Source organism: Protopterus annectens, chromosome 4.part0 (genome assembly GCF_019279795.1).
Source record: "Protopterus annectens isolate FY-2018-M chromosome 4.part0, PAN1.0, whole genome shotgun sequence".
NCBI lineage: Eukaryota > Metazoa > Chordata > Ceratodontiformes > Protopteridae > Protopterus > Protopterus annectens.
The window spans coordinates 562,614,119-562,641,198 of record NC_056733.1 but is presented as its reverse complement, the minus strand read 5'-3'; the positions used below and the strand labels follow the sequence as shown (position 1 = coordinate 562,641,198).

The 27,080-nt window shown below is 41.2% G+C and overlaps 1 protein-coding gene across 1 annotated transcript in view; it reads left to right on the top strand.

Annotated features, from left to right (window-relative positions):
• Nucleotides 1–27,080, top strand: part of ANKRD13A (ankyrin repeat domain 13A) — a 1,453,295-nt gene that overhangs the window by 1,157,138 nt on the left and 269,077 nt on the right. Inside the window, exons 11-12 of the mRNA XM_044068498.1 lie at nt 3,967–4,124; nt 12,433–12,555. Of these exons, the coding sequence (XP_043924433.1) occupies nt 3,967–4,124; nt 12,433–12,555 (281 nt within the window). The remainder of the gene's footprint in view (nt 1–3,966; nt 4,125–12,432; nt 12,556–27,080) is intronic.

Sequence of the window (27,080 nt, the reverse complement as noted above, 5' to 3'; positions counted from 1 at the left end):
GTTGAATTTCCCTAGTTGAAAAGTCTTGAGTTTAATGAGAATTTCAGCTAATGTGTTACAATGGGTCCATGTTCAAAAATTGAAAAAAAACTTAATTGAATGGGTATTCCACGAAAAGTAACCCGCAAACGTTACTTTCATTGAAATGGGAAATCATGATAAAAAAATCATTGAAAGGTAATAGTTGGCCAGCAACAAAAAGTACTGCACTGTATAAGGGAAACTAAACAAAACCCTTTAAAATTTGCCCTTTTCCCCATTGTAGTGCAGTCTTGCAGTTGGTATATATAGTTACGGGACATGTGGGGGGTGCAGCCCCCACCTTCGTGGGTTACTTCCTTCTTGTTAGCCAACTATTACCTTTCAATGATTTTTTTTTTTTTTTTACAATGATTTCACTCTTTGATGAAAATGATGTTTGGAGATTACTGTTCATACAATAGCCTTTCATCGAATTTTTTCTGTGATATGTGAACATAGACCCTTTACAATAGCCATAATGTTCAGAAGGGGAAATATAGGATGTTCTGTAGCTAGCTATGAAGTGATAATTAGTCTTGTTTAGGGTGATTTGAACTTCTAGGAGTTCACATGTGGTGTCCCTAGGAATCTGTTGTGAGGTGATGATATGCTTGACATATATCTAATACTCCTCCACAATTGCCAGAGGGTCATACCCAGGAATAGAGGGAGTGCTTTCATTACTCTGAAACCATGTTTCTGTAACTATACATATGTCAGTGTGTTCAAGCTGCAGGAAAATCTCAAGTTTGGGCATTGTTTTGTTAAATTGACTAAAGCCACATTAATGCATTCCAAATTAGAATTTACTAGATTAGAATGGCCATCAGATGGAATCTGCCTAAAAAGGCACTATGAAAACAACAATGGCTTTAGCCAGAATGCGAAAGTGAGGGCTTTCCCTGGCAAAACAGGAAGACTTGTCAGCTATCTCATCCCAAGCTAACATATACTGAATACCCCTAGAATTCCACCAACTACATAGCCAGTTATTAAAGTTAATTATCTTGTCTTTGAATGTCAGCATTATTCTGGTTGATGGCAAAATACCATTCAAGACACATGCATAGCAAGCTCAATAATATTCTTCTGTATTTTCCCCTGGGTCTGTGCAGACCACTATCAGGTCATAATTATATTCATTGTGATGGAGGGCTCTAATAGCCTGTCTTACATTTTACATCCTGGCTCCAGAAAGGCAGCCGTCACCCTATTGTTATCCAGTCTGGTAAGCATAGTGTCTGTATGCCTTATAATAGATTCACCTTTTAGTTAAACATTACCATTTCGATGCAATCTCAGTGGGTCATAAGAGCTTGATGTCTGCACACTTCTGACTCTCAGAACTATGCATCTTATAGGTTCATAGGTTCATAGGTTCATAGGTAGGTGTGGTGGTGAAGGTGGGTTTGTTGCTGTGTATACTGACGTCTGAGGTTTCTTAGTCTTAAAACTAGGAAGCTTAGGCAGTGTTCTCTTAACAACCTCAGCATAAGTTGGTTTAGTGGAAGTGCTGTGTGTGCTGTATGTGTTGTGCTTACTGAATGTGTTCTGAGGTGAGAAGGTAGCCTCCAAGTTAAGTAAATACTTAAACTTCTCATACTGAATCAATGTCAGGTAACAAATTAGAGTTTTGAGTAAGCATGAGGAAGTTACTACACTGCCTCAAAATACCTAATGCTATCAGGCTGGCTACAGCAGGGGAAACAGCTGACTGAGATTCCATACTGTCCAGTACAGATGAGGTATAGGATAGGTTAATAAGAGGATAATGGACTGGACTAAAAAAAGGTAAGAAACCAAGATATGGCTAAAGGATAAAAGAATGAACTATACCTACTGAAGTAGTCACAATGTGCAACAAAAGAACTGTAAAAGTGACAGATTCTGTAGGGTCAATAAGGAAAACAATAAGAGTGGCAAGTTGAAATAAATACTTTAAAGAAAACAGTAACAGTGTCAAATTCAACTAAACAGCTTCACCCAATAGGTTAATGCGGTTTCTACCTAGCCAGTAAACACAGTGAACAGTGGGTAGTCTAATTCAGTGGATCTGGAGGTAGTAACTGTAATAACCACAGATAATGTAAATGAGTCAAGTGCAGTAAAAGGTATACCACAAAGGTAATCTGATATGCTCTACTATGGTACTGTACAGCAGTAACTTTAAGTACTGTAACACTATAGTAATTAGAACAAACAGAACTTCAACAATACCAATAATCGCAAAGTGCAGTCAGTTATTCAGATAATAAGTACATTTGTTTTTATATACCTACTATGATCAAAAGACAATACTGCAGTATTATCTTAAATGGTGCAGTCAGTTAATGAGTTAATAAGTAAATTTGTTTTTGTATATTTAGCATGAGCAAAAGACAACACTGCAGTATTGTCATAAATAATTCCAGTAGCAGCGGTACCAAACCAACAAGTTGCAGTTGTGCAGTTTACCAACAAGGAACAAAAGTGCAATCCTATTTAAACGCAACAACACAACTGCAGAACACAAATGCTAATTTCAGAAATGTGTTCATGACAAGTGCAGTTAATGAGACAATGATTTCCTTGTATGAAATAAGATGGTATACATATCAGTCACAGTTGCACAACGAGGTTGTGAAAAGGAAAGCACTGACATTTATATCATATATAACAAAATAAGAGGTACCTAACAGGATGAAGACTGGCTCGCCCTGCTGTGCGTGTGCAGTAGTGTGCCGAACTGAACAAGCCTCCTGGTATTCAAAGCCTGTAAGCGTCTGCCCCTGCAAAAGCCAGCCAGTCAAAATTAAGCCAGTGCCCTCACTAAAACTATTCAATCAAAATCATGCACTCGAATCTCTCACTGGAACCCAAGCTCAGGTAGCTGTCATGTGGTAGCCTGTGCTCTCACCAGCAACCTACGTCCTTTTAATTCCATCTTCTATTGTCATCCCCTTGATATCCATAAGAATGTAAAATAAAGGCAGTCCAGAATAGGAGAATTAGTGTGGTGTAAGTTTGTGTCAGAGTTCTTCTGAAGAAAAACTGGCAAGCATCAGTCAGGAAGAAAAATGTTTTTATAAAATGTGGAATGAAAAAGTAGCTGAGCATATTTTGAAGCTAGAGAAGCTGGATGGAAGTGAGAAAAATCTCAGTGGAAAATGCAAGTAACTGTTTCACTAGACAGCCTTCTTGAAGGTAGACATGAAATTTAAAGTCAATGCGAGAATTTAGGAGCGACTGAGAAACTCATAAACAGCTTTGTAGAAACACAGAAGATGCAAGCAAATGAACAATTAGGATGGGCAGCTTATCTGCTCAGTAGAGCAATGGGCATACTGGCTAGAGAAGTAACCTTTATCTCTCATTTGAGGCTATGCATCTTTATTTCTTTGACCCATAGTCCAATCCAGTAGGCTGTGAACTTTGGTTCTTGACCTAACTGTTTGACTATGTATAGGATAGGCTTACTAACTGCATGCATTGTTCATCTTAGTCAGTGGACAGTTCATGGAAAATCCTATTAGCAGAGTAAATTGAAGTAGTTTTGATCAAAAAACCCAATATATACTAACTCCATTTTCATTAAGGAACAGTGATTTCAGTACCTGATGTAGTGCTCTGTGAATCCCATTCTTCTGGTAACTAATATATTCAAATCAAAATCGATACATCTTTGGCAATAGAAGAAAAATGCAGTTTGAAACAGCCTCAGAGGAAATAAGCCTTTTTTTGTCTGTATATCAGTCCTTTCAGTATATTTGCCAAATTATGGACACCAAACTTTATGGAGTTAGGAGCGCTCAGTTGTTCTACTACTGTTGGACTTTGTTTAGTTGAATCAGAAAATGTGATATGCTGTGTTTTGAGGAAAATCTTTGTTATGAACTTGTAAGACATACATTTAATCAAATAGTTGTTTGGCTTTTTAAAGGCATTCATTTTCGTGTTCATCTTTAGATTCAAGGCCATGCTGTGGATGAGTGAAGATTACCCACTTTCTCTTGTGGAGCAGGTTACTCCAATTATTGATCTGATGGCTAGAACTAGTGCTCACTTTGCAAGGCTTCGGGATTTCATTACATTAAATTTCCCTCCAGGATTTCCTGTGAAAATTGGTATGGTGGCTATTTTTTTTTCCATTAAAGTTGATTTAAATAAGTAATATTAAGTAAGTCTTAAAGGATACATTTTCTTGCTAAGCAGAAGTGAATTTTTGCTAATGTTTACAGATACTTTATAATAGCTCCTAAAAATATCAGCTGCAGCTGATATATAACAGCAGTATGCATTTTGGGGATCTTGGATAACAGCAGTTTGATACTTTATTTTATTGAAAATAGATTTACAGGCAGTAACATGTTGATGCATGTAAATAAAAATATGGCTGTTTGTATACTCTGACTTATCTTTGTAAAAGGTGGCTGAAGTGCTGATCTGAGAAGTTTAAAAGTTGTATTGCTTCCAACATGTAATTATAGTGGAAGTACATATTACGTAGAACTTGTGTGTATAGTGCTGAGGATAGTATCTGAGTATCTTGGCAACAAGGTCAGATAGCATACAGAGGTGCATTTATCATTTTACTGATCACATTTTAGCACTCAGTTTTTCTTTTTCATGTATTTCATTTCTCTTCATTTTCTTTTTCAACTTTATCTTTCTTTCATTCTCCCCAGCCAATCGTACCTGGAAATCAGAAACAGTTTACTCAAAACAATCTTGATCACAAAAAATGATTGACATTATCAAAAAAAAGCATTTTTTTATATGGGAAGCAGGATACCCTCACCACATAGACATCCTGATACAAATATACACCCATGCAAGGGCTTTGCTGCCATATTGACTCTCAGTAAATATAACCAGTTTCAGGGGGGGAGGCAAAAATCCTCACTATGTCAGTCTCATTTAATCACTGCATATTTCAGTCAGATATAAGATCTTTTTAATTTTTTGGCTCGTATTGCATGGACCATTGGCAGCCACTGGTGTCACTCCTCAATCTTAGATGCCAGGAGTTTCTCCTCACTCCCCCCAACCTAATCTGAAACCCTCCCATTGTCAGACAAGGGACTGAGGTATCCCACTGCAGAAATATTATTGGTGACCATAAAGATGGTTTATTTGTATACCCTACCTATATCCCAGCCCCATTGGCCGATGTGAATAGAGGCAAGACTGTTAAGGCCAATAATGTCTGTTGGTATGATGTTGATCATGCATACAGCTGCAGTCATAACAGATGGGTTTTCCTGCCATCAGGCGGGTCCTCGGTCGGCCGAATTCCAAAGTCTAGGTCCGGCGTCGGATGTCGTCGCTTCTTCCCTGACGTCAGTGTGACAGGGGTATAAAAGAACCAGCCGATGCCATTTTCTTCAGTCTTTCTTGCCGCACGGTGCCCGAAGCAGAAGCAGTTCGCAAGTGCCAGTCGGCCAGCTCCTGAGATTACAAATATTTTTCAACTGAAGTCTTCTTGAAAGCTAAGTACCCCGTTGGGGAAACTTTTCTTGTCTCAGACCGATGTCAGACAAAGTTAATAATTGCATTTCAAGTGGGAAGCAAATACCGCATAAGGATTTTCATTCCCTCTGCATTCCTTGCTTAGGCCCAGACCACGACGTCTCGGCCTGTCATTTTTGTGCTACATTCAACAGGCAGAGTTCGCCCAACACTATTTTGGCAAAACGTTTAATTACATTATGTCGTTGGATACTCCGACTCCAGTTTTGAGTAAAAGACGCAAAGATAAGGACCGACATACGAGGTCCGCGACTTCAACCGACACCATGCTAAAGCCGACTACAGGTGCTCCGGTTCTCAGCGAGGCGCCTACGCAGCCCCTAACTACTGATGACACTTCATTGGTGGTGTCTTCTGTGCTCGAGGTCGCAGGCTCTTCGGCCCACATCCCGATTACAGATACCGAAGCCACTCTTGGCGGGGAAACTCAGAGTTTAGACAGGCCTGCCACCTCTCAAGGTGTCTTCAGGCCTTCTTCTTCTTTTTCCATCAAGGCTTTCACTAAGTCTAAAGCAGCCATGCATACTAAAAGACAAGCTCCACAGGGCCCCTCTCAAGGCCCCATGCCTAAAAAGCAGATGCTCAAAATGGCTGAGGATTTGATTACTCTTATCAGGGGTTCTCAACCCCCCTCGGACAAAAGTCCCAGAGTGGAGGAAGAATACCCTTCATTGGACCAGGCCTCCATTACTTCAGAACATTCTGAAGACCAGGAACATTCATACTCCCCTTTTGAAGATTCTGATGCAGAGGAGTCCATTCCCTCTGTCTCCCCCCCTGAGGATTACCCTTTTGGGGAAACTTTACATACCTTGAGGGAACACTTCCACTGGGAAGGCCAAGAGTACTCAGACTCCAAGAAAAGGCTTAGGGATTTCCTCTTGCTCCCTCAGCACAGGCCTCTGGCTATACCTCCTGTCTTAGACATACTAGATGATGTGTATTCAGAGGCCAGCTTTAACCCAGATTCTTTACCTACAGCTCCAGTCAAGCCTCACAGTTATTACCGGGTTCCTGATTCACACCAATTCCTATACAAAAGCCATGCGGCTGATCCAGAAACTATTTCACAGGGTCCCAAGGGAATTAAGGCCTCCACTGCTAAAAATCCATTATCTTCAGAGAGAGATTCCAGAGCTTTAGAAAGGTGGGGGGAAAAAGGTATACACCTCGGCCACCTTAACCATGAGGGCATTAAACTGTCAGTTCCATATGTTAAAGTACCAACAGTTTCTGTTATCACAGTTGAAAAGCAAAATGTCACAACCTGAACAACCGGACTTGAAGGAGTTGCAGGATTTGTTACATAGTGCAGAGCAAGTGGGTAAACATACCTTGCAATGTGGTTTTGATGCTTTAGAGGCCTCATGTAGAGCTGCTGTTACAGGATCAGTCATACGTAGACATGCTTGGCTCAAAGAGCAAACCTTACCAGATCATGTCAAAGCTAAATTACTAGATGCACCTCTTCAAAAAGATGTATTGCTTGGTGTTAAAGCTGAGGAGGTGCTAAAGAAAATGGAGGAAAAGGCAAAAATCGATGCAAACAGTGAAAGATTTCCTACAGGTACAACCTCCACGTTTCAGTAGAAATTGGCCTTCAAAAAATCGGTCCTTTCCAGCCACAGACAGACCCCAAAGAGGTAGATACAGGCGCCCTAGGGGTAGAGGGCAATCTCAAGGATCATTTAGAGGCAGACAATGGCAAGCACCTACACAAAGAGGTGGTGAGGATAGTTCACAGCCATTCAGAAAGCAGACCCAATGACTTTCCCCTCTGCAAGCCAAGCAAGGCTCAAATGGCAGCACCTTTAGGCGGAAAACTGGCATTATTTTCGAAAAATTGGCATATTGTCACAAAAGACAAATGGATCCTGGACATTATAGACAGAGGCTACAGATTCCACTTTCACACCCTTCCAAAAATGAAAGGCATGCCAAACCTGCCACACAATCAAAGGGCAGAGGCACAAAAACAAATTTCAGATCTCATGGACATGAAAGCAATTCAAGAGGTACCTGCACAAGAACAGGGTCAATGTTTTTATTCCAGACTATTCCTGGTACCAAGGAAGGGCAAGATTGGAGACCTATTTTGGACCTATCCATCCTAAACACATTTTCACTCATGCCAAAATTCAAGATGCTCACATTACAGCAGCTTCTTCCCGTGCTGGGCAAGGAGTCTTGGCTGGTAACATTGGACCTCAAGGAGGCATACCTGCATGTCCCAATCAGACAAGATTGCAGAAGATACCTCAGATTTCTTGCAGGTTCAACCCATTATCAATTATCTGCATTGCCCTTTGGCTTATCTACTGCACCCAGAGTGTTCACGAAATGCCTGGCATCAGTAATTGCCTACTGCACACTTCAAGGGATACAAATATACCCATATTTGGACGACTGCCTGATCCAAGCGGACAGCAAGCACATACTTCTGAAACATCTGGTGTTTGTAATAATGTTGTTGAATTCTCTGGGATACATAGTCAACAAAAAGAAATCAAGGCTAATACCCTCTCAAACAATAATTTTCCTGGGTGCCAGCTTGAATACAAATACCCAGATGGCCTACCTCACGCCAGAGAAACAAGGGCAACTAACTCAATACTTTAGAAAACTGGCAACCTTCACCAGGCTGACTGCAAGGAAAATCCTGCAGGCTCTGGGATTCATGGCATCTTGCATCCTGCTAATCCCATGTGCAAAGCTGCATATGAGGAAACTTCAATGGTACCTAAAAAACCTATGGTCTCAACACAGCCACAGTTTGGAAACAATTATACCACTGATTCCATGTCTTCAAAAGGAATTTCTGTGGTGGGCTCAAGCATGCCAAAGAAACAGGTCTCTCATTCTGCAAGCCTCAAGCAAATCAAGTCATCACAACAGACGCCTCGGACTACGCCTGGGGGCGCACATGACAGATCGGTGCATTCAGGGCAAATGGTCCTAAAAAGAAAAGCACCTACACATCAATCAAAAGGAAATGCTAGCAGTAATAAATGCTATTATGGCTTTCAGACCTACTGCATCCAGGCCAGCTATTGATAAGGACAGACAACACCACAGTGATGTGGTACATAAACAAACAGGGAGGAACTCATTCATATCCCCTATGCAGGCTAGCCATGTCTTTTTGGCACATGGCTCTGGAATTACAAATCGAACTTCAAGCACAGTACCTGCCAGGCAAGGAAAACACGCTGGCAGACAACCTAAGCAGAAATATGACAGATCCACCCGAATGGAAGTTGCATCCTCAAGTTTTTACAAAGATAATTCAAGCATGGGGAAGGCCAGACATAGATCTCTTTGCCACCCACAGAAATCACCAATTGACAAAATTCTGCTCAAGGACCTTTCATCCACAGGCCTGGAAAAGTGGACGCACTCTCTTTCAGTTGGACAACAATGACAGTTTATGCCTTTCCACCTCTTCCTCTGCTGCCCAAAGTTCTATTAAAAACCAGAGCAGACAGACCAAAGATGATTCTCATTGCTCCAGACTGGCCAAGACAGCACTGGTACCCACTCCTGAGGAGCCTGACACATTCCCCACCATAGATCCTGCCTCTAATGCCTCTTCTACTGACTCAGCACAACTTCAAAACTCTTCACAGTCAGCTGAAAACACTCAATCTAGCCGCATGGAAGATTCCTTAAATTCACAACAGACCCTACTCTCCAAGAAGGTGCAGGATGTCACTTTGGAGGCCAGAAGGCCTTCTACTAGAAAAGCCTACTCCGCAAAATAGAAACGGTTTTGTGCCTGGAATCAGAAAAAGGGTCAGAATCCTGGAATACTGAATTTACCTCAAATATTACAGTACCTAGCCGAGATGCTAAGCAGTGGACTTTCTTTCTCCTCCATCAAAATCCATGCCTCAGCCATTTCTGCAGAATACAACACTGATCCTCCTTTATTCTCTCACCCCCTCTTAAGACAGTTCCTCAGAGGGGCTAAGAATATAAAACCCCCAAGGAAACAACCAGTACCTGCTTGGGACCTCAATTTAATTCTAGAAAAACTGACCTTGCCTCCTTTTGAGCCAGTTGCTTCAACAGAACTGCAATATTTGTCCTGGAAAACAGCCTTCCTTCTAGCTATCACCTCAGCTCATAGGGTTTCGGAACTACAAGCCCTCATGGCTGTGCAGCCTTTCATCATTTTCCATCAAGACAGAGTTTCCTTACGAACCAATCCTTCCTTTATGCCAAAGGTAGTATCCAGGGTAGCCTTGAATTAGGCTATCCACTTACCTACCTTTTACCCTAATCCTCAAAACAAAGGGGAGAGACTAATACATTCCTTGGACATTCACAGACAGCTACGTTATTATTTGGACAGAACAAAGCCTTTCAGAAAATCAGAGCAACTCTTTGTGTCCTATGCTACAGGAGCTCAAGGGAAGCCTATTTCCAAACAGACAGTCTCAAAGTGGATAGGCCACTGCATACGCTATTGTTACTCTTTTCATGGTAAACTGTACCTGCAGACATCAGATCTCACTCCACAAGGGCCACAGCTACCTCTGCAGCTTTCCTCAGGGGGGTTCCTACCAAAGATATTTTGGAAGCAGCCACTTGGAGTTCTGTACATACTTTCTCCAAGCACTTTCACCTACCATTATACTCCAAATCTAGAGCAGGCTTTGCCACTGCAGTCTTGCAGGGCATCCTGGCTCCTCCAAGTTCCACCTAGTGCCTACCACCCCTTTTTTAGCTTTGGGATTCTACCCATCTGTTATGACTGCAGCTGTATGCACGATGAACATAGTACAGTTTTGTACCTACCATAAATGTAGATGTTCGAGTGCTAATACAGCTGCAGTCCAGGTTTCCCTCTCTCCTTCCCCTCTTGGGACAGGCCTAATGGCTAACACCTCCTCATACAACCTGATTGGGGTATTCTTTTATGGTGTATTTGCTTGCAACTACTGTTTTTTGATTATATTGCATTGCGTTATTACATAAATTTATGTATTGCCTTCCTTCTGGGGGCACCTGACATCTGGGGCAAAAAAAAACTGAAGAAAATGGCGTCGGCTGGTTCTTTTATACCCCTGTCACACTGACGTCAGGGAAGAAGTGACGACATCCGACGCCAGACCTAGACTTTGGAATTCGGCCGGCCGAGGACCCGCCTGATGGCAGGAAAACCCGTCTGTTATGACTGCAGCTGTATTAGCACTCAAACATCTACATTTATGGTAGGTACAAAACGGTACTTTCTCTCCAGTATTTTCTAAGCATGGGTTGCATACCCCGGTATCATCAACATGGTTACCATCCCTGCTTAATGGTTAGCTTATGATGCTAGGATAAGTTCATGTGATGCTTCATTTTCCTGATGCCGTTTTTAATTCTTTCAGTAGCTTTTTAATGTTAACCTTGATATGAAGGTTTTCTGTTTTACTGTATTTCTTATTTATACATGTAGACCACCAGGCTGATTTACTTTTAAACTTCCCATTTTGTTTGGATCTGGTAAGGACTGCCAGATAAATGCATTTATCCAGGTTTCCACACAGTCTGTTTGCATAACCACTTGCTGTGTCAGTATATTGGTTGGTACAGTTAAACTTGAATTTCAAGAATTCCTAATAGAGTTGTAGAAAATCTGTACATTAACTGTTTGGATATTTTGAAGGAGAAGATTTCATAGCTTTCATGTCTGTATGGTAGGCATAGATATGAGATCTGCTCTCCAGAATGACATATAGCAGGTAGCAGTGGCTGCTAGGATTTAATTTAAACAAGTGCATGGTGATACACTGCAGAGGGGAGAACCATATAAAAAAAATGTAGTCTTGGTTGGATGGCCTTAAGAGGAACAGGAGAGAAAATGATTTGGGAGTAATAATCATGCAGTGCAGTGTGAAAGGTGAGTGGTGAAGGACATTAATGTTTTGGGTTCCTTAGAATGAGCAATGGATTCCAGAGATACTGAGGTCATCTTTCCATTGTACAGGGTACTTATAAAGCTGCATCTTGAGTACTGTATATTGTCGTGGAAGCTATAAAAGTGTAGAAAAATTCAGGTGGCAGGATGCATGCAGCACTAAGTTAACAAAATGGTGAAAAGTATGGAGGAGTTTGGCATCTAGGGAGAAACGTAGAAATTTAAAAATGTTTACACTGAAAGAGAGATAAGAAAGAAGTCTGTGGGTAATTGCCTGCGTCAGTGATACAATATAAGTCATCAAACAAGTTCCAAGTTGTGTGGACATAACAAGGTAGGTGTGAGATTTGGGTGTGGGAGGGGCAGCTGCTTGGGGGCTAATTGCAGCACTTAGGAGAATTTGATAGGTCGCTAGTCACTGTCTTTGGGATCTTTGTATGTTCATATATGTGGTCATATGGCCTATTTCTTAACAGCTGTCAGTGGAGAGGAGACAGATGAGTCTCCGTATCTCTACCACCATCATTACCACCACCACCACAGAGCCATGCTACTTGCACGTGGAATGTATTAAAGCCACCACGGGGAATTAATGGAGCTGCACTAACATGGTAGAAGTAAATGTGCCAGTTTGAACAGAATATTTTCATTTAAAATACTTGATAATATATAAACCACTTTATATTACAGGCATTGTATTTTTATTGAGAAATAATGAAAATGCTTTTCCAGAAGCAATGCTAGGGCTGTTCTAATCTGCAAGATGACTTTACTTTTTTTTTTTTTGTATTATTTCTATTTCTACTAATAGTAATTACTGAGATATGGTCATAGAGTATATTTTCTTATGAAAGTCTGACAGTTTTAAAAATTATTGTGATAAAAAAATAAATCATTTAACCAGATTGTAACTGCTTAAATATTTCAGGAAAATTTATATATTAGCTTTGTGGATTTTAAATCACCAGTTCATAAAATGTATGTATTTCTTGCAGAAATACCCCTGTTTCATATACTGAATGCACGGATTACTTTTGGAAATTTGAATAAATGCAGCACAGATGAAGAGCCTTCAAAAAATCCAACAGAAGCCACTGAATCTCCACAGCAAAATTCAGGTATGGACACAAATGATGTAAATGTTTTTTTTAAGGTAAGCACTGCTCACATTTGATAGTATGTGATGCAGTAAATGAGAAGGTATGGTAGGATATGTAGAAAACAGATTTTGTCTCATGCCTAAGTGCGTTTTGAGACAAACTGGGTAACTTTCACTTATATACTTATCTCTGATTTTATTATACAGTGCATTTTTTTCTGTTACAAAAACTTCCTGTATGTTCAGAAGCATTTGTGCTCTAGTTGATTCACACACACAAACTGATATGCATAATAACCACCTGTAAAAGGTTAGGGCACATTGAAATGGGAGCTTTATATTTCACTATCTGTTTAAAAAAATTAAGGTGGGAATGTTTAGACCAGAAGAGTAGATCCATGAAGACTGCAAACCAAAAAGAGTGACTGAGAACATTCACTTTGAAGTCATATACTTCAAAGCTACTGGAGACATAGTTTTTCATAGGGGGAAAGTTCCCCTTAACCCCTTATGTGAGGGGCTGTATTCACCACATCCCCATTACATTAGTTTTCCAATTCTAGTGATACATATAGTACAAGGTATATGTGAGAATAATGGTAGCTTCTTATCTTGCACTTATCCCTGAGGTCATGTGACATTTGAATGAGAATAATTAAGAGGGATCCCACTGCGTGCAAAGGGGGCTTCTGACACAAAACAACTTTTGCAGAAGTGTTTTACCATAAAGTGTTTTTGTATATGTAATATAGCAACATTTTAGACATCTATTATGCAAGTTTCATAGTTGTGGTCTCATCATTTGCATGTTCACTGCCTTGTCCTCAGACAGGTATAGGTATTCCATTCAGTTAATGTGTGTGCAACCAATCCCTTTGGAGCTGTTGCCCCCAGCGTATTTTCTTTCATGTGTTTTGCCATACGCTGTCACCACTTGAATTGATGTAATTGTGGAAAAGGCCTCCTGGTCATCAGTAATGTGTTTCATGATTCATCACCCTTTTACTGAGGCAGTACTTTTGTGTTCCTTGCAGACATCTCATTCTGTGGCTGGACTAGATTATTTTTTACTGAGTTGTTTTAGGTCATTTTCCTCATTCACAACTCCTAGATTTTTGTTCTTGCCTTCCAGTAATCCCCCATGGGTACTTCTTTCAAAGTGCAGCACTTTGCACTGAATCCCTGTTGCCACATTTAAATCAGTGTTATAATTTACTCTGGCTACACTTCTGTCTTCCCTTCAGCCAGTGTCTGTATCTACCTTACTGCTACTTTTTCTTTTGTCTGCGAAGAGTCTTTATCTTTGTGAAAGAAACAATGGTTTCATTAATTGTTAATCTGATGAGGAAAGATAGCTCTCTGTTGATTCCTGTAGTAATATGCTGTTCTGCTTTGGATTGTCAGATGGCATAAATGAAACACTCTTTGACTGATTTCACACTAAACACACATTATTACTTCCACAACAAAGGCATAGTTTTTAACATTATCATGCCCCATTTGGCATGTACCTCACTAGACACGTGCAACAACTGGAAAGGCCACAAAAGTAACTCACGAAAAGGATCATAGGCCTTAAACCCACGGATAGACTCAAAAAACTCCAGCTATTTTCTGTCTGATATCATCTACTAAGAGGTGATCTCTGCTTGACTTACAAAGCCATGTCTGACCCAGCTCTGTTAGAAATGCTACATCTAAAGAAATACCAGTCCCTCCACACCACATGCTCTAGAGACCTCAGCCTCATTATCACAAATAACAGAACATGCTGGAGGGACAGGTTTATAACCCAGAGACTGCCCATGCTCTGGAATAGACTTCCCATACATGTCAAGAAAAGCACCTCACTGGCCCTCTTCAAGAGAAATCTTGATGGGTGGCTGTGAAATAGAAAGTTCACCCCGGGGATCACTCCAGTGCCTGTACTTGATAGAGACACTGGGAACTAACGTCAGGCAGCACGATGCCAGGGCACGTCTATGGGCTAGGCTTGTATAGGCTCCAGGGCCATTAGCCTAGTACACACCTATGAATCTATGAATCATGTGGACATGACACTGCATAGCAGTTGGTAGACATGCAGCATTCTCACATGGACTGTTATGGGATGCATGGGATAATGATCCCTGTGGTCACTAATGTTTGGTGGTTTTGACATTTCTTCCTGCAGTGCCCTTCCATTTTTATTGTAGACATAGTGGGTACATCACAGGTGTCTTCTTCATGAGTATTACTTCAGTTCCTTGATGTTATGCTGCAGCATAAGGAGGGGTTTCAGTGCTCAGTTTGTTATTTTTCTCCAGGCTTTCAGAAGAGGTGAACACCAACCGATTTCTCTAAGTTGGAACTTTTTATTATACAAGGTGGACTTTATTGCCATTGTTTTTGCAGCAATATTATATTGTTTAGACTTTGCTTTGCACTGGGCTATTTTTTGTGGCAGTTGGGCTATTCAACCTGTTTAAACCATTCGTTTACTGTGTGGTGTCCATATTGGAAGGTGGTTTCTCTCTACAGGGGAACTTTCATTATTATTTGGACATCATTATAGTTTGCATGCAATTTTGTTGTTTGCAGGACTGTCTTCAATTCATGCTGCTGAAGGTTTCAAACATATAGGTTCATAGGTTCATACTAGGCTATCTGCCCTAGGGCATTTATAAGCCTAGCCAGAGTGTGTTTGGCTTTCGCCACCCATTTTAAATTAATTTTGCTATGCCCTTTTTTTGAGGTTAGTATACTGTGCCTCTGTCTAATAGTGACACAGAAGTCATACCCAGGGTAAACCTACGATCTCCCATCCACTCATCAAGATTCCTCTTGAAGAGAGTCGGTGAGGGACTCTGCCTAACCTGGACTGGGATTTTATTCCAGAGTGAAGGGAGCCTCTGGGTTATGAATCTGTCCCTCCAGCATGTCCTATTTATTTCAGTGCTGAGGTTCAAGTCTCTCGAGCATGTAGCTCGATAGGATTTGGATTTTCTGAGGTGCAGCATGTCCATTAATTCCGGGTTGGACATGGCTTTATACGTCAGGCACAGATCACCTCTGAACAGGCGGTATGCCACTGAGTAGAGCTGGAGTTTCTTTAACCGGGCAGCATATGGCATCTGTTTGAGCCCTTTGATCCTCTTGATGAGATACTTTTGGGGTCTTTCCAGTTGCTGCAGGTGTCTGGTAAGGTACATCCCAAAAGGGGCATTGTACTCAATTATGGGCCTGATGAGGGATGAGTAAAGAGGCACGATGACCTCCCCTGATCTAGATGTGAATCCCTTCATGATTAGGTGGGCTATATAAAATGTTTTTCTAACCACTTTGGCCACGTGGTTGTCAAATGAGAGATTGCTATCAACTTGGGTCCCCAGGTCCCTAATTACTTCTTCTGTACTTAATGGATTACCACCTATGTGGTAATTTGTGGGCACTTTGTTTTTGCCAAAGGGGATGACTATACACTTTTTGGCATTTAGCTTGAGGCCATGGCTCTGTCACCAGTTGTCTGTTTCTATGAGGCCCTTTTGGAGGAAGCTTGTGTCAGCTGGAGAGTCGATTATGGCGCCCAGTTTGCAGTCATCTGCAAACTTGGTCAGCCACAGTCCTTCCGTGTTGGCCTGTTCCTCAGAGAAATATATACTGAACAAGAGAGGTCCCAGGACTGAGCCTTGTGGGACGCCACTTGTAACTGGTTTGGAGTCTGACATGGCTCCAGCAATTCTAACCATGTGGGTTTTGTCCTTGAGCCAGTTTGCAACCCATCTAGTGACATAGGGGTTTATATTTAAGCTGGTGAGTTTATCTATAATGCCCGATTGGGGTATTGTATCGAAGGCTTTTGCAAGGTCCAGGTAGGCTGTGCGGACCACCTTCCCCTCGTCAATGGCCTTGGTGACTGTTTCAAAGAAATCAACCAGGTTTAAGAGGCAGGATCTGCCCTTAACAAAGCCGAACTGGGTAGGATCCAGTGTCTGTAGGTCCTCAATATCTTTATTTATGAGGTCCATGATTATCCTTTCCATAGCTTTGCAGACCAAGCTAGTCAGGCTTATGGGGCGATAGTTTCCAGGATCCGATGAGGCACCACCTTTGTGGAGAGGGACCACAGTTGCTGTACGCCACTCTTTGGGTACATATCCTGTAGTAAGGCTGAGACTGAACAGTAGTTTTATGTTTGGGTTTAGCTCTTCTTGGAGTTCATGTAGGATGCAGCCCGGGACACCGTCTGGTCCCATTGATGCTGTGTTTTTTGATTTGGAGAGGGCATCTGAGATGTCAGGGGGGCAGCACTCTGCTGGAATAGATATTTGCCCTTTTGGTGGGGGGGGGGAGAAGTTTGCGCTGACCCTGTCAGCTAGGATGTTGGCAATGTCTGTGGGTTCGGTGTATTTTTTGTCATTTTGGACTAATTCTGAGCATATCTGGGAATTACCACCCAGGTTCCTAACATAACTAAAGAAAGCCTTGTGATTATCCTTAGTGTCCTGGGCAATTTTTCTCTCGAAGCTGGCCTTAGACGATTTTATGAGTGCCCGTAGTTTTTTGCTAATACTGATCAGAGATGCCTTCCCTTTTTGGAATTTTGCTCTATCATTTAGTAGCTTCCTCTTTCTGTTGTATAGCTTGTTTATGGCTGGGGTCCACCAGACAGGACGTCTGCCTTTGGAGGATTGGGTCTTGGTTTTATTTGGGATCGCATGATCCATGCATTCCTGAAGGTGTTCATATCAACATTTTTGTGACAGAATAATCATTCGATCATTGGATTAACCAAATCATTACTAGAGTATATGTAGACTTTTTTTGGATTAACGGACATTTTGTTTTGGGCTGTTTTTCACATGCAGGTTGTTGCGTTTTTGATAAAATCTTTGTTTAACCATGGACTTAATAGTCTTCAAGTAAATTGTACTAGCTAATATCTTTCTTAGTGCATGATTTAATATTTTTATAATTATTTTTACAGCCTAAACATTTTTCTGTTATGGATATATAATGATATTGGGAAACATATGTCAGGGATTTTCATGTTTTCTTTTGATATTCAGTATTTTTAACCACTATTTATGGAGTCTGCATGTCCTCCCTGTGGTCGCGTGAGTTTCCTCCGGGTGCTCCGGTTTCCTCCCACATCCCAAAGACATGCTGTAGGTGGATTGGACACACTAAATTGGCCCTAGGTGTGAGTGCGTGCTTGTGTGCGCCTTTTGTGGAAGGTTGGGCGCCGGGCTGGCAACTGTACACTGTAAAACTCCACTGCCAATCATGAGCGGACAGTGATCCGCTGTGGGGACCCCTAACAGGGAAAAGCCTAAAGAAGAAGAAGAAGATTGTGTATTCTTTATGGGAATATTTTGTGGCATTGGAATGATTGTTTTGAATTAGATGTATTGTTTATCCATATGTCATACAATAATTTCAGTGTTGCTTATGCTTGCTACTGACAATATTTATTTAGTTGTGTCAGGTTTTTCAAAACATAATTTTCTTTTGTAATATGCACATTAGTGGTTAATGATTGATGTATGCATAGGTCATGTGTTTCATGGCTTTGGATACGTTTTATATTTTATAAGGGTTTCAACATATATTAGTGATTATTGATATAGTGCACTTCACATTGTGTCCCTGTTAGTATATGATGGATCAACATTTATGATTGTATTCTTTATGGTTGTACTGTTATATATGAGAGTGCCATCTTAGTCTTTTGGGCCTTTTTAACAACTCTCTCATTGGTCATATTAATTCCTTATATCCATTTATTAAGCATTGACAAACTGTATTATTGTGTAGATCATGGATTTGATTACCATTTTGAGGGGATTGTCAGCCAACAAAGAAGATGTTCAGGTTTTTGGTATTGGTTCTCTAAACAATGATGTTAATCAGGTGAACCATCCTCGGATACTATGTGTACCTCCATTTTTGATCAGTTAAACAAAAATATGAAAACACTTAGGTCATTTGTATGGCACCTTAGGCTTTTTAAGGCATACTTAGAAAAGGGTATTACATCAAGGGGGTTAAGGATTCATATTAAACCTTTGGTAGGTCAGCCTGATGATACACTTCTTACTGTTTGGTCTGAAATTCAACAGAATGCGTCCATGCAGTTTGTCATAACTTTACGTGAATATTATGAACGTAGAATTAATACATATATATCTGAAGTGATGCAGATATGTGAGAGAGCAAAACCTTATGAGGGCTTGCCTAAATATAAACTGTGATGTTAAGTTGTCCAATCTCACCTTCGTTCTTGCTGGATGGGTTCGGAGCCGATCCTTGGCTCTGACTCAGCCACTTACTGTAGCTTGGGAGCTCTTTACTGGCTTGAGGCTACTCCTTATCCCAGAATGCCCAGCATCAGCTACCCAGATCTCATTTGCCTCTTTAGCTGCGTGGTTGCGATCAATACTGACTCAGGCTTAGTATAATTTTTTTTTCTATCGAACTCAAATATTGTGCTTAAAATTTGATATATATGTTCTCTCTTGTAGTAGTTTGTAAGTTCCTTTTATTGTAAGCCCCTTATCTCCTCCTTGCTGTGACAATCTTTGCTCCTCCTCCAGCCCCAAAAGCATAGGGAACCTATGCCCTAGGACAGCCCATTGGGTGAACCCTCTTCTTCCAAAACCTCCCCAGAGCATTCTGAGCAGGCTTTCCAGAAGAAAACGTGCAAGAGGAAGCATCAAGACTGCCCTGAGTCTGTCACCTCAGATACAGACCTGGATGAATCGGAGGGGTCTTCAAGGTCCCCCTCTGAAGATGTTTCCTTTTCGGACATCCTTGAGATTCTCAGGCAGAGGCATAGCTAGACTTCCCTAGCCTCCTCCGAGGATGAGTCCCTATACCTGGATGCGTTTAGTTCCCGACCTTCCACCTCCTGGGTGTCTCCGTCTTTTGATCCACTCGTATCTGTATTGTCTCAAAAGGCTTGGTCAGCTCCAGATTCCATGGAACCTGTCCCGAGGAGACCCAATAAATTCACCACAGCTCCCCAAGACAAACAATTTTTAACTAAAGGTGTCTCAGTTGATGCCATAGTGGTAGCAGCAGCCACAAAGAGAGAGTTAGCTGAAACCTCCTCATCTGTCCATCCACTGAATAAAGACTCTCGTACAATGGACAGATATGGGAAGTGGATGTTGTCATTAACGACCTTCTCCCTTAGGTCCCTGAACTATCTTTCCCATTTTACTAGGCTTCAGAGGGATCTCCTAAAAGAGCTTGGAGATACCCTACAAGATCCCACAGCTGAGGGAGCTTCAGCCAAGGTAGCTACCCAGCTGACGACTCTTAATTCAATAGTCAACTCCTCCATGAGGCTTATTTCTTAAGCAGCCGATGGAGTGAGTAGAGCTGCAGGAACAGGAGTGGCTTTTAGGAGACATTCTTGGCTGCAGCTGTGTCAGTTTATGGAACCTTTCAGAACGTCCTTCACCAATACCCCCTTTGATGGCTCCTCTCTCTTTGGGCTTCAGGTGAAAGATATGCTTACCAGGTGCCAGCAGGAAGGCAAGACGCTCTCTGATGTTGGCGTCAATTTTTCCACTCCTATCAGACCATACCCAAAGGGTCAGAAGGGTGGAAAGATGTGGTTTCAGAAATCCCAGGGACCCTTGCCTGATGCACGTGGTGATTTTTCCCCCAGGGGCAGAGGGGGAAATAATAACAATGGCAGACGCCGCTCTCGTGGCAGAGGGGGGGTCCGCAAAATCAGGGTGACAGAGATATGTTCTCTTCCATACCATATCAACATCCCTGAAGGGATGCCCAACTGCTCAACTCTGTAGGCAGTTGGGGAAGGCTTTCATTGTACCCAATCGCCTGGCAAAATATTACAAAAGACAAATGGGTACTAGCCATTATATCCAGAGGTTACAAGATTCCCTTTCATCATCCCCCTTTTGTTTCAAAAAAATCCATCCTAGATGTTCCACCCAATCTAAGGGATCAGGCAGTCACAGAAGTTTCAAGACTGCTAGAAAAAAGAGCCATACAGGAAGTCCCTGCAGACCAAGTAGGATCCGGAACTTACTCAAGATTCGTTTTAGTGCCCAAAAAGACAGGGGACTGGAGACCAATTTTGGATCTCTGCAGGTTAAACAAATCTGTACAAAAAGAAAAGTTCCGGATGGTAACACTGCAGTCCATTCTCCCCTTTCTGGGTCAGGACAATTGGATGTGCTCCATAGATCTTCAGGACATGTACTGTCATATAAAAATGGACAGATGGTCCAGGAGATTTCTACACTTCTTGCTAGGGGGTCAGTCATTACCAGTTCAGAGCTCTGCCCTTTGGTCTCACCACAGCCCCCAGGGTGTTCACCAAATGCATGGCAGTAGTCACGGCTCACCTGAGACATCTACGATTCCAGGTGTTTCCTTATCTGGATGACTGGCTCATCAATGATACCACCAGGCAATAACTTATAGAGGCACGAGATTATACCATCACATCCTGTGCTCAACTAGGCATCACAATAAACTTCGAAAAATCTGCCTTGTTGCCCTGTCAATCTATTACATACATAGGAGCAGAGCTAAACACAAGAAAAATGATTGTAAAATTGCCTCAGGAAAGAGTTTCCATTATTCGAAAACATGTGTCACTTCTCCTGAGGAGGAAAAGAATTCAAGTCAAATATGTTCTTAAAGCTCTGGGGTCCATGGCAGTGGCCATTCATCTAGTTCCCTTAGCATGCTTTCACATGAGAATCCTTCAGTGGCTTCTTTTCACGCAATGGTTCTTCCAGGAATTACCCATGTTTCACATGGTGTTAATTATGGATCTTGCAAACGACACTTTTCCTGGTGGATGGTCTCACCATTAGTTACTCAGGGCAGACCTTTTATGGAACCCCATCCGGTCGCCACAGTAACCATGGATGCTTCCCTGATAGGGTGTGGGGGGGCATTATCTAGGGAAGACAGTCCAAGACACTTGGCAACCTCAGGAGTACCACTTGCACATCAACGTCCTGGGGTTGAGAGCGGTGCTCCTAGCATTGCAAGCTCTTCAAGACTTTCCCTGCTGGGACTATTGCAATACAGACAGACAGACAATATGTCAGTGGTTTGGTACATCAACAAACAGGGCAGAACCAGGTCTTACCCCTTGTGCCAAGAGGCCCTCAGACTGTGGCAATAGGTAATTTCCTCCCAACATTTTCTGACAGCAATGCATATCCCTGGGACATCCAACATAATAGCGGACAGGCTCAGCAGGGCGATCCTCATGCCTCACGAGTGGTCTCTGAAACAGGAAATTGTGGATATTATTTTCTGTAAATGGGGCCAGCCTTGCTGCGATCTCTTTGCCTCTCCCCTCAACAACAAGTGTAGCAGCTACTTCTCCCTTGTTCCCCCTCCAGGAAAGACACCCAGGGACGTTTTAGTCCATGATTGGCCTCAGGGACTCCTTTATGCATTTCTCCCCTTTCCCCTAATTCCAAAAGTCATTCAGAAAGCAAAATCGTTGGGTTGCAAAATGATCCTCATTGCCCCTTATTGGCCTCAGCAGATTTGGTTTCCGTTCCTTCACCCCCACCTTCTAGCCCAGCCTTGGATTCTGGACCCAGTACCGGACCTCTTGATTCATCAATCAGGCGGGCTACACCAATCCCTCAAGCTCACAGCTTGGTTACTCCACTTCCAGTCCTAGCCAGGCTCCCCAATATTTCCCCAGCAGTGCGTGATTTTACTGTTTCCTCCTATAACACAACTACAAGGAAAGTCTATGCTAGCAAATGGAAAAGATTCTCTTACTGGGCAGAATCCAGAAATTTAGATCCTTTTACAGCTCCTGTGCACGAGGTTTTGGATTTCTTAGCAGAACTGTTTCATTCTGGTGCAGCGACTGCTACCATCAAAGTACAATTAGCTGCCATTTCAAATTTTCATGTCAGAGTTTCTAATGTCTCACAAACTCTGCAAGGCCTTCATGAGAGGTACATCTCTACTTAGACCCCCCCCCCAGTAAAAGAGCCCCTTCCACCTTCGGATCTCAATTTGGTTCTGGCCTCCTTGATACTGCCACCCTTTGAACCAGCAACATCATGTTCCTTGGAATTTCTCTCTTGGAAAACTCTTTTTTTAGTTGCTATTACTTCTGCCAGACGTGTTTCAGAACTTCATGCACTATGTGTTCGCTCTCCATACCTAGTTTTTCACAAAGACAGAGTTTCTCTGAGAACCAACCCATCTTTTCTACCTAACGTTTGTTCAGAACACAATTTGAATCAATCCATTGACCTTCCTGTCTTTTTCCCTAATCATTCCAACAAGGCAGAATACAGATTACACCAATTGGATGTGCATAGACAACTGCGTTTTTATCTCCATAGAACTAAAGAGATGAGAAAATCAGATCAGTTGTTCCTTTCATTTGCTAACAACAAACAAGGCCTTCCAGTTTCTAAAGTAACATTGTCAAAATGGTTATCAGACACCATAGCCCATACCTACCGTTTGCGACAAAAAGATCTTCCAACAAAACCCAAAGGTCATTCATCCAGGTCAGTAGCTACTTCGGTAGTGTTTCAGTCTAGATTGCCCATAGATTCAATTTGTGCAGCAGCTACTTGGGCAGATCCTCATACATTCATTTCTCATTACAAAGTAGATGTGGTCTCCTGGGGCAGGGCTTCCTTTGGTTCCATGGTTCTGAAGAGTCTGTTCTATTGAGCCACCCAGGATTGAGGTGCTAGGGATGCTGTCCCATCCAGCAAGAACAAAGGCGAGATTAGACAACTTAACATAAAGAAGTTATGTACCTACGTTCCATGTTAGTTGTCCTTCATCTCGCCTTCCTTCTTGCGCCCCCCCCCCCGACCCCCTTCCTCAAGGATTGAGAGGAGTTTCTCAATGGTTTCACTGGCTAATTTGTTTTGTTATTAGTCACTTCCCAACAAAACCATGACAATTAACTGCATATCCAGTTCTATTAATGGATTATTTTCTATAATTATGTCTAGTGTGAGCTATCTCAAACGAGATCTGGGTAGCTGACGCTGGGCATTCTGGAATAAGGGGTAGCCTCAAGCCAGTAAAGAGCTCTCGAGCTATAATAAGTGGTCGAGTCGGAGCCGAGAATCAGCTCCGAACCCCATCCAGCAAGAAGGAAGGTGAGATGAAGGACAACTAACATGGAACGTTATGGTAGGTACATAACTTCTTTTTTTGATAAATTGAGTAAGGACTTGTTAAAGTTTGAACAAGAATTGAAAGAAAGGAAAATACTTAAATTCAACAGGGATTTAAGGGATTATAATTTGGGGAAACCTTTTGATTATGTTAAAAGTGTCAAATTTGTTAAAAATGGCTCATTACAAATGGGTTAAAAGAGGAAAGGAAGGAAATCTATCCTTAAAAAACAGTTAGTGACACTTCTGGGGAAGATTTGTCTTCCTACACTGATACTGAAACTGAAAGACAGCAAACATCACCAGCTCATAAGAAAACTTGTTCTTTTAAACAAGGAGACTCAACACAGGGTATTAGTTCAGTCCCTTTATTAACAGAAAAAAGTGGGGGGGGTAGGAAGCATAAGTGCAGACAGATCTTTGGAAGTAATGTTGAACCTTTTGAAACCCAAGTAAATCCTCGAGACAATGTTCTCAATATTTCATCTGTGGTATTGTCTGATTCTGATTATATGATACTTAATAAAAAGATTGAACTTCATTCCTGGATTTTTTGTGTCTGACGACATTTTTGTGCAGGATCTTTATGCAGTTTGTTGATTATTGAATATTAAATTGCATTTCCATGAAGATAGTTTGGATGGTGGTTGTACTCATTCTAGCAGCTTTAGGTTTCTTAAATCTACATACATTCCACCTATGAACAAAAATGTGGAAATATTTCTTAAATGTATTTTGAAAGAACTGCATTGTAGTTCTAATAATAATGAGAATTTGTTTCCTCCTAACTTAACAACATCAGAAGTGGAAGCCATAGATAGGTTAAGGAATAATAAAAATATTGTTATTTTTCAAGCAGACAAAGGTGGTACCATAGTAGTGATGCATTAGTTAATGTATGCTGAGGAGGCTGATAAAAGCTGCTACAGGCTGCTAGATTCTGTACATGTATGCCTATTGACCCCACAACTAAGTTTAAAAAAGAAATAGATAGCTTTTTGAAAAATGCAGTTAGTGAAGGAATTATTGATAAGATTACTTCTTTTCATTTAAAAGTGAAGGATCCTTTACCTCAGTATTTATACCTTCTCCCAAAGATTCACAAAAATGCCAGTAAACCACAAGGGAGACTGATTGTATCTAGGAAAGGTTCCCTCACTTATTTAAAACCCTTGTTGAAAGGAGTTAGGGCATGATTGCAGGATACCACAGAGTTCCTCAATATTATACGAGTCACTCAATTGAAACGTGGTTGGCCAATGTGTACCTTGGATGTAACATCTTTATACACCAGTATTCCACATTGGGCAGGGCTATGTGCATTGGAATACTGGTTGGATAAAATTCCATTGTACAGTCCAGGTTTCAACACCTTTCTTCTGTGTTTGGCAGAACATGTCCTCACAAAAAAGTGTTTTCTACTTCAACAGCAAATATTATCTACAGCTTAAAGGGACAGCTATGGGTACATCCTTTGCACCCATATATGCTGATTTGTTCATGGGTTATCTTGAGCAAATGATTATTTATGATAACAATCACAATCTATTTCTTGATGAAATAGATATTTGGAGACGCTTTTTGGATGACTGCTGGATCGTGTGGAAATCGGATGAAGTATAGCTATGAGAGTTTGTCCAGTATTTGAATGAAAATTAATGGTTGTTCAGATTCACTGCCAATTGCGATCCGTCATCTATTCCCTTTTTGGATGTGAATGTATTGAGACAAGAGGATGGTACATTGGCCAGTTCTGTGTTTAGGAAACATTTTCATTCAAATATGTTATTGCATGCCTCCACTTGTCATCCTAAGCATGTTATCAGCAATATTCCGAAGTTCCAATTTATGAGGGTTCAGCATATCTGCTCTAACACAGAAGTCTATATGCGCTTTGACCAGGATTTGATCAAGCGTTTTAAGGAATGGGGTTACCCTTTAGCTAAGTTATTTAAAACTAGTAAAGAGGTCCAACAACTTTATAGAAGTGACTTACTTAGTTATAAGAAAGACATAGATCGGAATGATAATATTAAAATTAAATTTACTACGAGCTATGGTAGGAATACATATCAGTTTATGGATCTGGTGCAACACCACTGGGACATTTTGCTGGCTGATGACAGATTGCATGATTTATTGGGGGATATATGCTCATTTTCCTTCCATAGAGGAAAGACTTTGGGCAGTCACTTTAGTCATTGTAAATGTAATATACCTTCTGACCATTTGTCACAATGTACATTGGATGGTACTAGGGTAGTGGCATGCTTTCCGTTTGGGCACTGTTCATTTTGCAAATGCATTTATCAAGCTAAGGAATTAACCAGTAAAAACACATCCTGGATTTTTTCTAATTGAAGTAGTGACTGGGTCATTTACCTTGCAGTATGTACTTGTTCGGCTTTTTACGTTGGTCAAACCTCTATATCGATGAGGTTACATATTTCTGAACATCTTAGTGATATTAGAAATAAACACTCTACAAATGCATTATATAAACACACAACTGTACACACTCCTGCTAGCTTCAAATGTATCATTATTGATAGAATATTGGGCAATAGGTGTTTTAAGACAGGCTGGCATAATATTTTGAATAAAAAGGAGAAATTATGGATTGTGAGACTGGGTGGATTGTTTCCTCCTGTTTGAATGACCATTTATAATTTTATTGTAGTTAATTAGTTAATTATTTGAATGATAGAGTATATATATATATATATATATATATATATATATATATATATATATGGTGATTGACTGCAGTTAATAATATGCATTGAGAAAGGCCTTGGGGCCGAAACTGGTCTGTTGACTGTGGATTAATTCATTAAAGTTGAGCTTTTTCCCATTCCAGTTGGTGCTGGCTGTTTTTTGTGCAGCATAAGGAGGAACACATGTGGTTTCTAGTGACCATAAAGGAGAGAAGCAACGCTGTGTAGGTGTTCTATGAATAGCCCATTTCCCTGAGATTCTAGGGGTCATTGATTGTATTCTTATTGCTATCAGTAACCCAGCTGGTCAAGCAATGGTATATCAACCATCAACTACCAAGTGATGTGCAACACACAGACTGTTATGTACAATGTGTCTATTCTTCATCCATCTTTGCTTCATCCAGGTAATTCCCATGATTCCCTCATCTAACACACACATGATCTATACTAACAATTTGTGCAGCATGACTTTACTACAAGACATCTTATTGCCCATGCCTATTAAGTCCTAGAGTCATTCTGATGACATTGGCACTTAAACCACCAAGTGTGGCTTAGATGTAGTACCACACACACACTTTAGCAGAACTACAACATTGTTGAGACTGTGTTTTGACTGTGGTATGCTTAAGAGACCTGCAACAAGATATTTGTTGTCTGTGCAGTTCTGAAAA